Here is a 14,878-nt window from a genome sequence, read left to right as displayed (position 1 = left end):
CTAAAGATCATCTTGGTAAGTTTGATTCTAAGGTACAAAAATGTTTCCTTCTTGGATATTCTGAACGCTCTAAAGGCTACAGAGTATACAACACTGAAACATTGGTTGTAGAAGAATTAATCAATATCAGGTTTGATGATAAGCTTGGTCTTGAAAAGCCAAAGCAGGCTGAGAATTTTGCAGATATAGATATTGATATATCAGAAGCTGTAGAACCAAGAAGCAAAGTTTCAGAAGCTGAAAATCTCAGAAGCAAAGAATCAGAGGATCAAGTTGCTGCATCTTTAGAGAATCTCAGAATTTCTGAAGAGCCAACAGTCAGAAGATCTTCTAGACTCACCTCAGCTCACTCAGAAGATGTGATTCTTGGAAAGAAAGATGACCCTATCAGAACAAGAGCATTCCTTAAGAACAATGCAGAATGTCAATTAGGTCTTGTTTCTTTGATCGAGCCAACTTCTGTTGATCAAGCTCTAGAAGATCCAGACTGGATAATTTCCATGCAAGAAGAACTTAATCAGTTTACAAGGAATGATGTATGGGATCTTGTTCCTAGACCAAAAGGTTTCCACATCATTGGTACAAAGTGGGTTTTCAGAAACAAGCTTAGTGAGAAGGGAGAAGTGGTAAGAAACAAAGCCAGACTGGTGGCTCAGGGTTAAAGTCAGCAAGAAGGTATTGACTATACAGAAACCTTTGCACCAGTGGCCAGGTTAGAATCTATTCGCTTATTAATCTCTTTTGCCACTCAGCATAACATCACTCTGTATCAGATGGATGTTAAGAGTGTCTTCTTAAATGGTTATATAGATGAGGAAGTCTATGTCCACCAACCTCCTGGTTTTGAGACTCTAAGTCTCCAGAACATGTTTTCAAACTTAAGAAATCATTGTATGGATTGAAGCAAGCTCCTAGAGCTTGGTACGAAAGATTAAGTTCTTTCCTTCTAGACAATGGTTTCACTAGAGGACAAGTGGATACGACTCTCTTCTGTAAAACATCTAAGAAGGACATCTAATGCTTCACTTGGAAAGGAGTTTGCTAAGTCTATGCAGGCTGAATTTGAAATGAGTATGATGGGAGAACTCAAGTATTTTCTTGGAATTCAAATCAATCAAACTTCTGATGGAACATATGTTCATCAAACGAAGTATGTGAAAGAACTTCTGAAAAAGTTTAATCTTTCTGAAAGCAAAGAAGCCAAAACTCCTATGCATCTAACGTGTGTTCTAGGTAAGGATGAGGTAAGCAAGAAGGTTGATCAGAAGTTGTACAGAGGTATGATTGGATCTCTTCTATATTTAACTGCTTCTAGACCTGATATTTCATTCAGTGTTTGTTTGTGCACTAGATTCCAATCAGATCCTAGAGAAACTCACTTAACTACTGTTAAGAGAATTCTGAGGTATCTGAAAGGTATTACAAATGTTGGTTTAGTCTACAGAAGATCTAAAGAATACAACTTAGTAGGATTTTGTGATGTTGACTATGCTGGAGACACAATTGAAAGGAAGAGTACTTCTGGAAGTTGTCAATTTCTAGGAAGTCACGTGGTCTCCTGGTACAGCAAGAAGCAAGCTACCATTGCCCTCTCAACAACAGAAGCAGAATATGTTGCTGTTGCTGGTTGTAGCACACAAATGCTCTGGATGAAGAGTCAGCTAAAAGATTATCAAATATATGAGAGTAACATTCCTATCTTCTGTGATAATACTTCTGCCATATGTTTATCTAAAAATCCTATCTTGCATTCCAAAGCTAAACATATTGAGATTAAACATCATTTCATTAGGGACTATGTTCAGAAGGGTTTTCTCTCTTTAAACTTTGTGGATACAGACCATCAATGGGCTGATATCTTTACAAAACCCCTTGCTGAAGATAGGTTTAAGTTCATTCTGAAGAATATTAGTATGGACTTATGTCCAGAATGAGAAGATAAGAAGGTCTTACGTATGGCTAAGTTCTGAAATGTGTTGGGATTATGTTTTTATAAGAAGTTCTGATTATGATCAATTAGAAGTTCTGATTCTGTTATTACTAACGTTTCATTATCTAAGTTGATTCAGAATCTCTTTTAAAGTAAAACAGTTGTCACCAGTTTTTCCAGAAAATGAACACGTGTTCACTATTTTTGGACAAGCATGCGTGCAGTTGAGGAGACGCCGCCCTAGGTAACCGTGCAAATCATTTCATTTTGTCACTTTATCTCTCCTAACGTCATATCTCATTAAAAGCAAATTGATGTCATGTTTTTCTGTAATCATTTCACTTAAACCATATTGCAGTTATTATTTTCTTTTACCCAACCTTTTATATACTCCTCTTCATTTTCATTTCATCTTTTTCACTCTCTCTCTCTCCTCATTCGTCCCTCTCTTTTTGCATTCAACGCATAAACCCTAGTCTGTGTCTGCATCTTTGCATTTCACCATGAATCCTTCATCAAACTCTTCAAACCAAGCAGAAATGTCTTCCACTCAACTGGTTTTTAGCTAGCGTGGTTTTGCTCCATTGAAGACCTGTTCCATTCCTGCTTCAGAAATGGAAGTTCTATGTGAATCTTCAGTGGATGTTGAAAATCTGAAGATATATGGTTTCAAACCCGAAGCAAAGACAATGGCTCAAGGCTGGTCAAACTACCTTGATAGATTGATTGGACCAATTTATCCGGCTCTTGTGAAAGATTTCTGGGCTCATGCAACGGTTACCCCAACTGCTATCATCTCCTTCGTGTTAGGGCATGAAGTTGTGATAACTGAGAAGTTGATAAGGAAGTTGTACAACCTGGAAGATAAAGAAGGATGTACTGGTCCTCTTCATGGCAAAGTTTGTTGGGCACAGGTTGATAGACAAATATCAAATGCTACTGGTACTGAATCCCATAAAACTGGTGTGTTAAGGCCGTTCTACCAAGTTTGGGCTGAGATTATTCTGGGATCTCTCCATCATAGAAGAAGATCATCCTCCTCATCGTACATCAGTCCTGATCATAAATATACTCTCTTCTGCATTGGAAGAAGAATTGAACTCAACATCTCCAACATTCTCTTTCAAAATTTGAAGACGTCTATTGAAGAGTCAAGAGATGAAGAACGTGAGAAGTATCCTCACCTTCCAAAACTGCCATTCCTTTCGCCAGAATGATTTCAGATATTCTGATAGAAAGTGATTTGATGGATTCCCTAAGGACTATTGGAACGTTCAAGTTCTTTGGAGTTATTCAAGGGCACATTATTAATGGTTTTGATCTGCGAAGGTTGGAACTTATCAGGGAGATTACTTCTGTTCCTGTAATTCCCACAGATATTCTGACCAGAAGAATTCCGGTTGAAGGCTTTGCTACCTTGTTCCAAGCAGAACTTAAAAAGGCTGTTAAGCACTATCTGGAAGCGTCTGTAAGAGCTCAATCTTTTGTTGATCCTGCATGGACTCGTGGAAGAGTGCTTCCTTCTCTGGCTGACCTTCAGAAGAAGGATAAGAAGAAGCAAGAAGCAAGGTTGAAGAGAAATGCTCAAGAAGAAGAAGCCAAGAAAGCCAAGAAGCAAAGGGTCACCTTTGATCCTGTCAAAGTAAACTCCCAAGAATATCAAGATCAGCGCATCAGGGAGTCTTTCCGTACTAAGAGTACTACAATTTTTCCCAGGCAAGTATACCAACCACCTTCTTCTGAACCTCAATCTTCTACCCAACCTCCTTCTTCTGAACCTCACAACACATTCACCATTCCAAATCCTCCTCAACCATCTCTTTCTTCACCTGTTTTGAACCCCACTCCACTAAATGTCTATCCTCCCACATCTTCTGGTATCCCATCCTCATCAATCCTCCCCACAGATATTCCATCTTCATCCACCACAACAGCTCCACCTTCTCTATCACATCCCTTACCTCCCAGAAAATCCAACCCATATTTCCTCCTTTACCCTGACTACAAATTCACCTTCAACCCTCCTGAACCTGAACCTCATATCTTCCTGGAGTTGTTCAAGCATGAATTTGTCTCTAGGATGGATCTCTTGCGAGACGCCTTCCTCAATGATCTTGATGATGTTTCTACTAGAAACCTCTGGAGAAGCTTTCGGCAGGATTTTCAGGATGAAGCAATGAAAGTCTAGAAGAGACTAGTGGCTGATGCACCTGGTTATGCTGGCTATCGCCTAGAAGCTGATGATGGTGTATATTATCATCCCATCAGAAACAGGAGAGTTCTTGAGGAGAAGATGTTTGTTGATGAATTGCTGGATAATCCTTGCAGGGAAATTGTGGTCTGGAGACCTAAGTATCCAGTTCTGACTGGAGACTTCAAGTCACTGTTTGACTTTCTGAGGGAAAATCCTTCTGAGGAGGACCCCAATTTGGTTATTCCAGAAGTTGTTGATCCTCCAGAAGTTGAAGGTCCTTCTGCTCCAAGGAATCTTGCTGCCATTCTTCAAGCTCTTGAGAATGGAGATTCTAATCTTCCTGCTCCTGAGTATGAAGAAGATGCTCATATGGGAGAAGCTGATGCTGAAGATCATCCTGCTGAGACTATTCCTGTTGAGGAAAATCAAGATGATGATCTGACAATGGAAGCTGCTGTTGAGATTGTTGTCCCTCTGAACAGAAGTTATGAAGCTTCTTCTGGTGAACCCTCTCTTCTGGTGAAGACTCTAGAGGTTATTCAGAAGAACCAAGCTGAGCTAGCTTCTCGTATGGACAAGCAAGAAGATACCAATGCTGAGTTCCGCTCTTTCATGGAGAGGCAGTCTAAGAGCAATGCTGGGATTCATGACATGCTGGCCAAGATTATGTCTAAGCTAGGGTCGTCTTAGTTCTTTGTGTCTTAGTTGTTTCTTTGTTTCTTGCATCTGTCTTCTATGCATCTTCCTTTTACCTTCTGATAATTCTCTTTTGCTATCAATGAAAATTATCTTCTTTACTCTCATATTGTTTTGTTTTTCATCTGAATCTTTTGTGTTTTTGATATTATGACAAAAAGGGGGAGAAAATGTGATAAATGATCTGATTTATATTATCAGTTGCTGGGAGAAAGTCTCCACATTTCTAACAAGAATTTGCAAGTTCTGTTTCTTTAAGTGTTTTGCAGGATAGAAGACAATATTAAAAGCTCAACATGAGAAGCAAAGACATAGGAAAAGCAATTCTGTATGGAAACAAGCTCATGGAAATTGAAGCAAGTTGAGTGCTATGAAGCTTCAAAGATCAGAAACAAGAAGGAAGAATGTTATGATATTCTGATGATAGAATATGCTCTAACTCATTCTTGTCCCTTAAATGTTCTGATGCATGTTTTTGTTCTAAATATGCTCTGAAACATTATTGTTTATGCTCTGATACATATTATATATTCTGATACATATTTTATGTTCTGATTCATTCATGCTCTGACTTTTGTCGTATAGTTTGTTTTGTAACATTTCAGGATGTAGAGATGCTCTGATGATGCTCTGGTACATTCAACAATGTTCTGGTACAATCTAGCATGCAATGATCCAAGAAGAAATTCAAGCTCTGAAGCTGTCCTATGGAAGCAAGAAGCAGAAGCAGAAGCTATGAATGTTCTGAAGATCTAAGCATATGTGATCGTCTCAACTAAAATTGAAAATACTCAGGGAAGTCCTTTATTTATAAATTTCTTCCAGTATTTATTTCAGGGGGAGATTATTTATCTCAGGGGGAGATTGTAAATCTCAGGGGGAGACATATTCACACACTATGTTTATATGCTTATGCTATAACTATGTAATTGTCTTTAGCCGTCTGATATTCTGATTGCAAATTCATATCATTTATATATGTTTTTGTCATCATCAAAAAGGGGGAGATTGTTAGAACAAGATTTGTTCTGATCAATATTCTTAGTTTTGATGATAACAATGTATATGAATTTTGTATGAGATAATGTGGTACTCTAATACTATGCAATTTCCATTTCAGGTATTATATAAAGAGTATGCACAAAATTAGCGCAAGAAGCACTGACTCAGAAGGTTCAGCATGCAACATCAGAACATGGTCTGGTAAGACATCAGAAGATGGTCAAGCAGAATCAGAACATGGTCTATGGAAGCATCAGAAGGACTTGAGATCAGAAGCAGAAGCACTGAAGTTCTCATGGTATCACGCTAAGAAGCACTTCAAGGTCAGAAGACAAGAAGATGCTCTGCACCAAGCTGTTTGACTATGATGATATTCAAACGTTGTTTACACAAACATCAGATCAGAAGCAAGTCCAAGATGGCAGGCTACGCTGATTGACAAAAGGAACGTTAGTAGCTATTAAAGGCAACGTCAGTAGACACGGCGAAAGCAAGGCTTGAGGTAGTTGACAAAAGAGTGAAACATTAAATGCAATGCTGTACAGATCACGCAAAGCATTAAATGCTCCCAACGGTCATCTTCTCAAACGCCTATAAATAGAAGTTCTGATGAGAAGCTGAATACAACACTTGCGCAAATATACAGAAACACTGTCAAATTCAAAAAGCTCTCAAACTTCATCTTCAACCTCACTACATTGCTGTTGTAATATATTAGTGAGATTAAGCTTAAACTTAAGAGAAAATCACAGTTGTGATAATAGCTTTATAAGAAGCATTGTAACTCTTAAAAGAAATTGTTTACATTTATTTGTAAGAACTAGAGTGATCAGGTTGTTGATCAGAATACTCTAGAAAGTCTTAGAGGGTATCTAAGCAGTTTGTTCCTAGAGTGATCAGGTTGTGATCAGTATACTCTAGAAGACTTAGAAGTTGTCTAAGTGGAAAACCATTGTAATCTTGTGTGATTAGTGGATTAAATCCTCAGGTGAGGTAAATCACTCCAAGGGGGGTGGACTGGAGTAGTTTAGTTAACAACGAACCAGGATAAAAATCATTGTGCAAATTGTTTTTATCTTACAAGTATTAAAAGCTACACTTATCCAAACCCCCCTTTCTAAGTTTTTTTCTATCCTTCATCTATATGCTAATTTCAAAAAGAAATTTGGTGGAGGAGCATTGATAAGGGACTTGATGATGGGGGCAGAAAAAGCAACATACTACAAAGGATGGATGACCAAGATGAATGAGCTAAAAGGAGTTGATCCAAAGGCATGAAGTTGGCTTATGGGAGTTCCACCAAAAAGCTGGTGTAAGCATGCTTTCAATTTTTATCCAAAATGTGATGTTCTAATGAATAACATTTTTGAGTCTTTCAATGCAACAATATTAGCTGCTAGGGATAAGCCAATTCTGACTATGTCAGAATGGATCAGAAAGTATTTAATGAATAGGTGCTCAACATCTGCTTTGAAGCTAGAAAAATGGCCACATAAGGTTATGCCCATACCTAGGAAAAGATTAGACAAGGAGGTTGCCTTGAGTGCTCATTGGCTGCCTACTTGGGCAATGAATGAACAGTTTCAGGTCACACATTCTTTCAATACTCAAGAGTTTATAGTGGATATTTCAAATAGGTCATGCAGTTGTAACTTTTGGGAACTGGTGGGCATTCCCTGTAGGCATGTCGTAGTAGCATTAGATTTTAGACAACAAAACCCTAAGGATTTTGTGGATGAGTGTTATTCTAGAGAGAAGTATAAGTTGTGTTATAGTTTTGTTGTTAGTCCCATTAATGGACAGGATATGTGGCCTGAGGTAGAATCGGAGGAATTGTTGTCACAAATGTTTAAAAAGGGTCCAGGGAGGCCTAGAAAGCTCAGGATTAGAGAGACTGGTCAAGATGGGGCTAGAAGAAGGTTGCCTAGAGTCTCTTATAGATGTACAACATGTGATAAATTTGGGCATAATGCACAGTCTTGTAAAAGCTCAAGTCAGGATCAAAATGCTCTCAAGAGAAAGGTATGATGTACAAAAATTTAAGTTGCTTATGTGTGACATATGATACTGATAATTCTGTGTGACATAACATCTAACTAAATTTTTATGTTGTTGTTTGATAGAAAAAAGTGAAGACAACTCAAACAACTCAGCATGCAGATGGAGAATACACTACTCAAAATGCTGTAAATCATGATGAAAGTGTTGTAGAAACACAAGCAAGTGAAGCTATGCCTATTGATGCAAGCCATGATTCTATTCCTACTGATGCAAAACAAGATGTAGGTGCTGCAGAAACTGATGCCATCCCAAATGATACATCTCAGACTGACTATTTTGATGGAATTTCTGATGATATTATAACAAGCCTACCAGACATCACCACTGCTCCGAATTACAAAGAGGCCACCAAGACAAGGAAAGGAGTGAAAGAGATCAAGCCAATGAGAAGGAGGTCAAGTGAAAGAATCAAGATAAATTGGCTTAAAAAACCAAAACCATTTACAGGGCCTGGATCCAATAGTGATCAACCACTGTCTTTGACAGATGAAGAGGAGGGAAGAGGATCACAAAGATCAAACAAGAAAGCCAAGAAATAGAATCTTGTCTCTTTATGAGTTGTCTCATGTTTTGTGTAATCTTTATGACAATGTTATGTTGTTTTATGTTCTTTTGGATGTTTTGATCTAGTGGCTTTTTAAGTTGGTTAATGTTTTGTGTAAGTTAATGTTTATGACAATATAAGACTTAAGATCTTATTAATATGAACTACATTTTGTGCCAAAATTTTGTTTACATTTTATTTTCTGTTTCACATGTAATTCATTACACCTTATAAACAAAACAATGAGACAATTTAATACATCTAATGCCATAAATTGTAAACAAAAAGAAATGATTAAGTCATTTGAAGTTTACATAATTTTCTTCATGACTGTTTTTAACCAAACTCATCACAAGCATGGCATACTACAACAACTTAACACAAGCATACTACAACAACTTAACACAATCCTACTACAACATTCTTGTTACAATAGTACTCTAATGCCTAATTCTTGAACTTCAAAACCACTGCAAACATAATCAAACACAACATGAAGGTCAGTTTCATCTGATAAATCTTCTTCTGCATGATGGAAACTTTCAACTTGGTTTTTTCAATCTTTTTCACTGTTATTTCCAACTTCACCAACATTACATTTCTTGCAGTCACGATTTTCACTCTTTGTACTTTCACTCATGGCTGTGGCAAATTCATCGTCCCTTAAAAACAAGTCACAAGAATTAAGACCCTGCAAACATCAACAGAAATTGGCATAAAACACATATAAATCATGAGACAAATTACCCCAGCCAAACGACATATAAATCATGAGACAAATTACCCCAGCCAAACGACACTTCCAAAACTTCCGGTTTTTATTTTGCACTGTATTTGCTACCCACATCTTCATTGGCATACGACAACCATACTGGGGAACACTTGAAATCTCAAACGAGTTGCTGCTGCCATTGCTGTAGCTTTGATCCATGCCGCTTACTGATGATGAAGAAGAAGAAGACTGCAACTTTTCCTAACAGGAAGATGATGATGATGAACACGATTTACCAAACCCTAGTTTTCCTAATTGTTGATTTGAGAATTTTCTCGTTTGTAAAGAAGAAGGGAAAACGATGAAGATCCAACGTGGCATTAGTAACAGTAAAAAAAATAGCAACTTACACGTAGGATGGTAACCTAGTGTTCTAGGTAAAATCATGGTAAAAGGTTTAAATAGTTGGAATCTGCATTTGGTAAGGGCTGCGCAACAATTTTTTTTTAAGGAGGACAAAATCAAAACTCGCTTATTTGGCAGGGGTTAAAGGTATCTAACCCTTTTATTTTACGGGCCAAAAATATTTAAACCGTGTAACTTGAGAGATAATATGGTCTTCAACTTTCACCTTTAAATTAAAAACATTTATTTGGATAGCCTCCAAGTAAAATTACTATAGGCAAGAATCGAAATTCTAATTTGTTTCTTCATTGAATAGTGTCAAAATAGAAAGTTTTATAACCAATAGCCAATAGGGCAACACGTGTAAAATTTGTATTTCTTAATAATCAACTAGTAAGATACCCGTGTTTCTGCACGGGTAAATTTATTTAATATTTAATAAAATTTAATTAGATACGTATAAATTAAAAATGAATGGTTTAATTATAAATGAAAAATGATCATATAAATTCAATTATATTAAATAATCATATAAAAAATACTATAAGATGGAGATAATAAAAATGAAATATTAACATTTAAAAATAAAAATTATCTCTCAATTAATAGTAATTGTTGATTAAAATAAAATAGCTACTATGTTGATAATGACCCGTGAAATAAAAAAAATTATTTGATGCGATATAAAATATATTTAAAAACAAATGTAAAATAAACAATAATCATGGAAATTTAATTGTATTAAATAATGATAAAAAATCGTGAGATGGAGAAAAAATAAAAATAAAGATATTATCTCTCAAATAAAGACAATGATTGATTAAAATAAAATAGACATTATGTTGATAGTGACCCGTGAGATAATAAATAAATAGAGAAAAAAATTAAAATGAAAGTAAGAAAGTGTGAAAAAAATGTGAGAGAAATTTGAAATTTTAATTAAGATAGAGAAAATGTGTAATGATCGATTAAAAAAATTAAATATTGAGTTGATAGTGACTCGTGAAATAATTAAATATTTTTGGGGATAATAATTAAATGATCGATTATTAATATTTTTTGTGATAATAGATAAATGTAGAAAAATTAAAATGAAAGTAAGAAAGTATGGAAAAATGAAATGTGAAAGAAATTTGAAATTTTTAGTAAGATTAAAATTTAAAAATAGATTATTAATATTTTTTGTGATAATAAATAAATTAAGAAAAATTAAAATGAAAGTAAGAAAGTGTGGGAAAATGAAATGTAAAAGAAATTTGAAATTTTAAGTAAGAGAGAGAAGATGTGTGTTTGGGAGAAAAAGTTGAATCATAAACATGCAGTTGACACTTGGCAAAAAAGTTGATTTTCATTGGACAATAGAAAAGTGGTTGGGTGATTTTGTTAGTTACTATTTTGTCTAATTTGTAGTGTAATATTTTTTAGTGGGAAGGGTAATTTTGACGGTATGATCATGTGGTGCACCAACGTGACATTCTCATTTCTTTGTTATTAAATACATTTTTTTTTTTAAAATAATAATAAAATACAACGAAAATAATGAGAAACATGTATGAGACTAAAAAGTAGAAAACCAATATGTAATTGTTTTACTCAAAACAATTCATGATAAGAAGTTGAATGTGATTTGTGTATAAACATGCTGATTACCATTCCATGATAAAGTCATTCCAATAAATATGTATTGACAACACACACACATTCAATTATTTTTCCAATCCTATAATCCCCTATTCAGTTTGATTGTATTCAGCAGCAAGTAATAATTGTTCACTCACCATGCGGCTTCAAATCTGCATAATAAACAAAGTCATGTATAAAGAATGAGAAGGAAATAAAATGTCAGAGTGCATTGTGTACTCCAATTTCCTTTTAAACTTTCAATTTTCATTGATGAATACAATCAATGAAAAAGTACTAATTCCAGTGGTATTCAATTCAAGCTAATGAGAAAAGATCCGTGACAATTGCTTGTACAAAACTAACTGATGCATCAATAATATTAACTTTGATCACATGTCATAAAATAGTTCATTTCAGATATAAATGAATATACTTCTCATTGTTCAATTCCAACCAAAGAATACATATATGAATTGAATATTATAATAAAACCAACCACTAAAAACTCAGTGGTTCGTCACATTTTAGGATTATGACTGATTTATTAGGATTGATTTTTCACAACTATTCCAAACACAATACACACACATAACTTGAAAAGGGTTCATCACCATTCAAGGATTCTTAATTTTTATCCTTAACTTCCGAGCAATCTGCGCCGCTTTAGGGTGGCTAGGCCTTTTGTTACTATGGTATTGTTCTACCTCGACCCAATTCATAACTTTAATTATGAGAGACTGAGAAACTTTACGAACATCCCCGTTTGACGCTTCCTTTGTTTTCTTCAAACCCGCTTCCAATGCCTTCTCAATGAAATCCATAAACCAATTTCCAGCTTCTGTTTCAATCTGTTTTCCCAACTTGATTGTGTTGCTTAAGCTGCAAGAAACTGGTTTCTTATTCTCGTCATTTTCAATAATAGGTTCTAGGGTAGAACCTTTCTTCTCCAAAACATCCTTCGGGTTTGAACTCGATGATCTCAAAAGTTTCCCCACTTTGGCTCTATAAGCACATCTTCTTTTTGACGTGTTTGATTCGATAGAGTTTCCTGATTTGTCGACAGAATTTAGCATAACTTCGTGTAAAACCTGCGGTTGTTCTTCTTCAACTTGTTTATCTGATTTTGAAGCCAATTCTGAAGCTGAAGTAGCTGCTTGCATCGACATCATTGCATCAACTCCTAGTACAATATCATTATGAAATTCCAAAAACCGTTCAAAACATGTAGCAGGTGTATCAGCTCGAGCTGATTTGCATAAATTTGAAAACATCCTGAAAGAAAACACCAGAGCTAAAGTTAATTAGATACTAGTTTACTCTCTAACCACTAAAACAAACATAAAAAAGTGCAAAGCTAGACCAAAAATAGAATTGTAAGAGGAATACATACTTAAGTGATCGAACTACTGTCTCGGTGGCCGAAGCATCTCTTAATGCTTGAAGGGCAATCTTTTGAGCCACTTCTCTTTGCTGCACAGCTTCCTGTCATGCAGCATAAAATACATATTATATGATTATAGTAGACAGCAATCAAGCTACCGTGGTTCTATACAATATCATAAGCCGCGATTGTAGTTTAAAAGTTTAGGACTTAAGCAAGTAAGTTCAATCTTTAGCATTAACAAAATGTACCTTTCCTAAGGAGCTGAGTCTTGCTGGTAAATTCATGGGCAGACTAAGATTGTTGGAATCATCGAAAGCTGAATTAGTTGTAGACTGAGATTTCTGTTGAGACGTGACACTTGAGTCTTCTTTATGAGCATCTCCTCCGGTCACGCCAACAGAATTCGCCACTCTTGCTTGTCTCAGCCGGGGTGGCGGAGTACCACCTTTCTTTTCCTGCTATTTTGCAAAAGTTATCAAACAATGAAACTCAGAAAATTGATAAACAATAAAAAAGATGTCATACTACAATCCTAGATACTTGTGTAGAATTGCTCACTCAAATTCAAATACAGCTGATACAATCTCAATTATACTAGTTTAGTCTCACAAACATAACAAACCACAATTGCAGTCAAAATCAAACACAGTTGATACAACCTCAGTTACACTCATTTTGAAGCCATGAAAACATATCATTAATCTGCCTCTCAAATTGCAATAGGGACATTTTTGGTTAAAAATAAACCTTGAACATTAGTAAAATTACTTAAGAAACACCAAAAAATGTGTCACTAAGACTACTGAACACGATAGTCACACACGTTGATACCAATAACGATTTGACTCGATGAGATAATGAACTAGTTGAATCAAACTTTTATATTCATACACCAACACGTATCAGACACCATACACGCCTACTATCACAAATGTCTACGCTACATAGCTAAATACCAGCCACAAATAATCAAAGAAGAAGGAACAATGTACCTACATTTGACTTGAAGGGACTAGCAGAAGGCATCCTATTCTCTCTATCAGAGACACTCCTACTTCTTGTAATCTTCGAATTCGAAGAACCAACAACACAACTTTTTCTCAGCAACGCCGGACTTTCCCCTTTCGCATCATTCATTTTCCCAAAAAGCCCACCACCAACCGAACATCTAACCGGAGTCCCATCTCTCCCAACAAAATTCCTCCCTCTAACCGGCGTACACTGATCAAAATCCAAATTCACCGGCTTAAAAACCATCGGAGAACAAGGAAAAGCACCACCATCGTCACCATCTCCATCACCATCTTCATCATTCTTCTTCTTCTTCCTCCCTGTCCCCCAAGAACCTCTCACAGAGGGTTTACACGATTGGGCCTGAGCCTGAGCCTGGGCTTGAGTTTTCTCCCTCAGGCCCAACAAAGGCTCCGGCGTCCCAATGAAAGGATGTCTCCCCGGCAACGGTTTAGCTCCTTTGAGAACCGGAACAGGCGAACCGGGTTCTAATCTATCAACATAGATAAACTGACCTAACTGCATTTTATTACTTAAAACAAAATCGTGCTCATCAGAAGGAAGAGTAACGTAAATCGAATGCGAAGAATCGGAAACCTTGATGTAGAAGCCTTGTTTGGGGAAGAGACTCTTCTCGTCGAGATCGGCGGGGACGATGTCGGTGACTTGTAAGAGGGAATTCCGATGCTCGCTGGTTGGTTTAACGCCGGTGTTTATTCCGTTTAGAAGCTTTAACAGAATTCCAGGGGCTAGTGTTGCCATTGTTGAAGCTCAAGAGTATGGAAATTTTTTGTTGCTATTTTGGAGTTCAAGAATGGAGTGTGAAGAAGAAAGAGAGGTTGGTAAAGGAGACGTTAGTTGCTAACGGTAATAAGATAATGAAATTTTTATTTTTTTTTAAATTTGGTTATTGAATTTTGCAACGGTCATATTAGGATTTGGGATTTACTAGTAGTAATGTGAATAATGTCACCGTTGACAAAAAGTAAAATTAGATTTTTATAAAAGTTACTACGTAATTTGTTTTATTTCCTCTAGTAAACTAGTGTTTGATTGGAAAATGAATTTTATTTAATTTTTATGATTGGTTACTTATTATTATGCCTTAAAAAAGAATTTAATCTCACGATTATATTTGGTGAATTCTTATTTACCCACCTCAAAAAGGTCGGTAAGATTATTTTTAGTGTAAAATACATTGAAAACATCAAACAATTGTTTTATAGGATAAATAATTAAATACATAAAAATTAAATGATATTATCTGATTGATATGATTGATAGAATGTACACTACCCATCTTTTTGTGATGGGTA

The 14,878-nt window shown here is 35.8% G+C and overlaps 1 protein-coding gene across 2 annotated transcripts; it reads right to left on the bottom strand.

Moving 5' to 3' along the window:
* Positions 1-11,542: 11,542 nt before the first annotated feature.
* On the bottom strand, positions 11,543-14,418 carry LOC131646196 (uncharacterized). Of its 2 annotated transcripts, none has more exons than XM_058916317.1 (4): positions 13,548-14,418; positions 12,800-13,009; positions 12,558-12,649; positions 11,543-12,439 (listed from the first exon to the last, which is right to left on the bottom strand). In XM_058916317.1, the coding sequence occupies exons 1-4, from the start codon at positions 14,322-14,324 to the stop codon at positions 11,782-11,784; spliced, it is 1,737 nt and encodes a 578-aa protein (XP_058772300.1). In that variant the 5' UTR covers positions 14,325-14,418; the 3' UTR covers positions 11,543-11,781. The 2 variants fall into 2 exon arrangements, with proteins under 2 accessions (XP_058772300.1, XP_058772301.1); XM_058916318.1 differs by having other exon boundaries at positions 12,800-13,006.
* Between the last annotated feature and the right edge of the window lie 460 nt (positions 14,419-14,878).

The sequence above is a fragment of the Vicia villosa genome, linkage group LG2 (genome assembly GCF_029867415.1).
Source record: "Vicia villosa cultivar HV-30 ecotype Madison, WI linkage group LG2, Vvil1.0, whole genome shotgun sequence".
Taxonomy (NCBI): Eukaryota; Viridiplantae; Streptophyta; class Magnoliopsida; order Fabales; family Fabaceae; genus Vicia; species Vicia villosa.
Note: the sequence above shows the minus strand (reverse complement) of the source record. Positions and strands in the feature narration are given on the sequence as shown.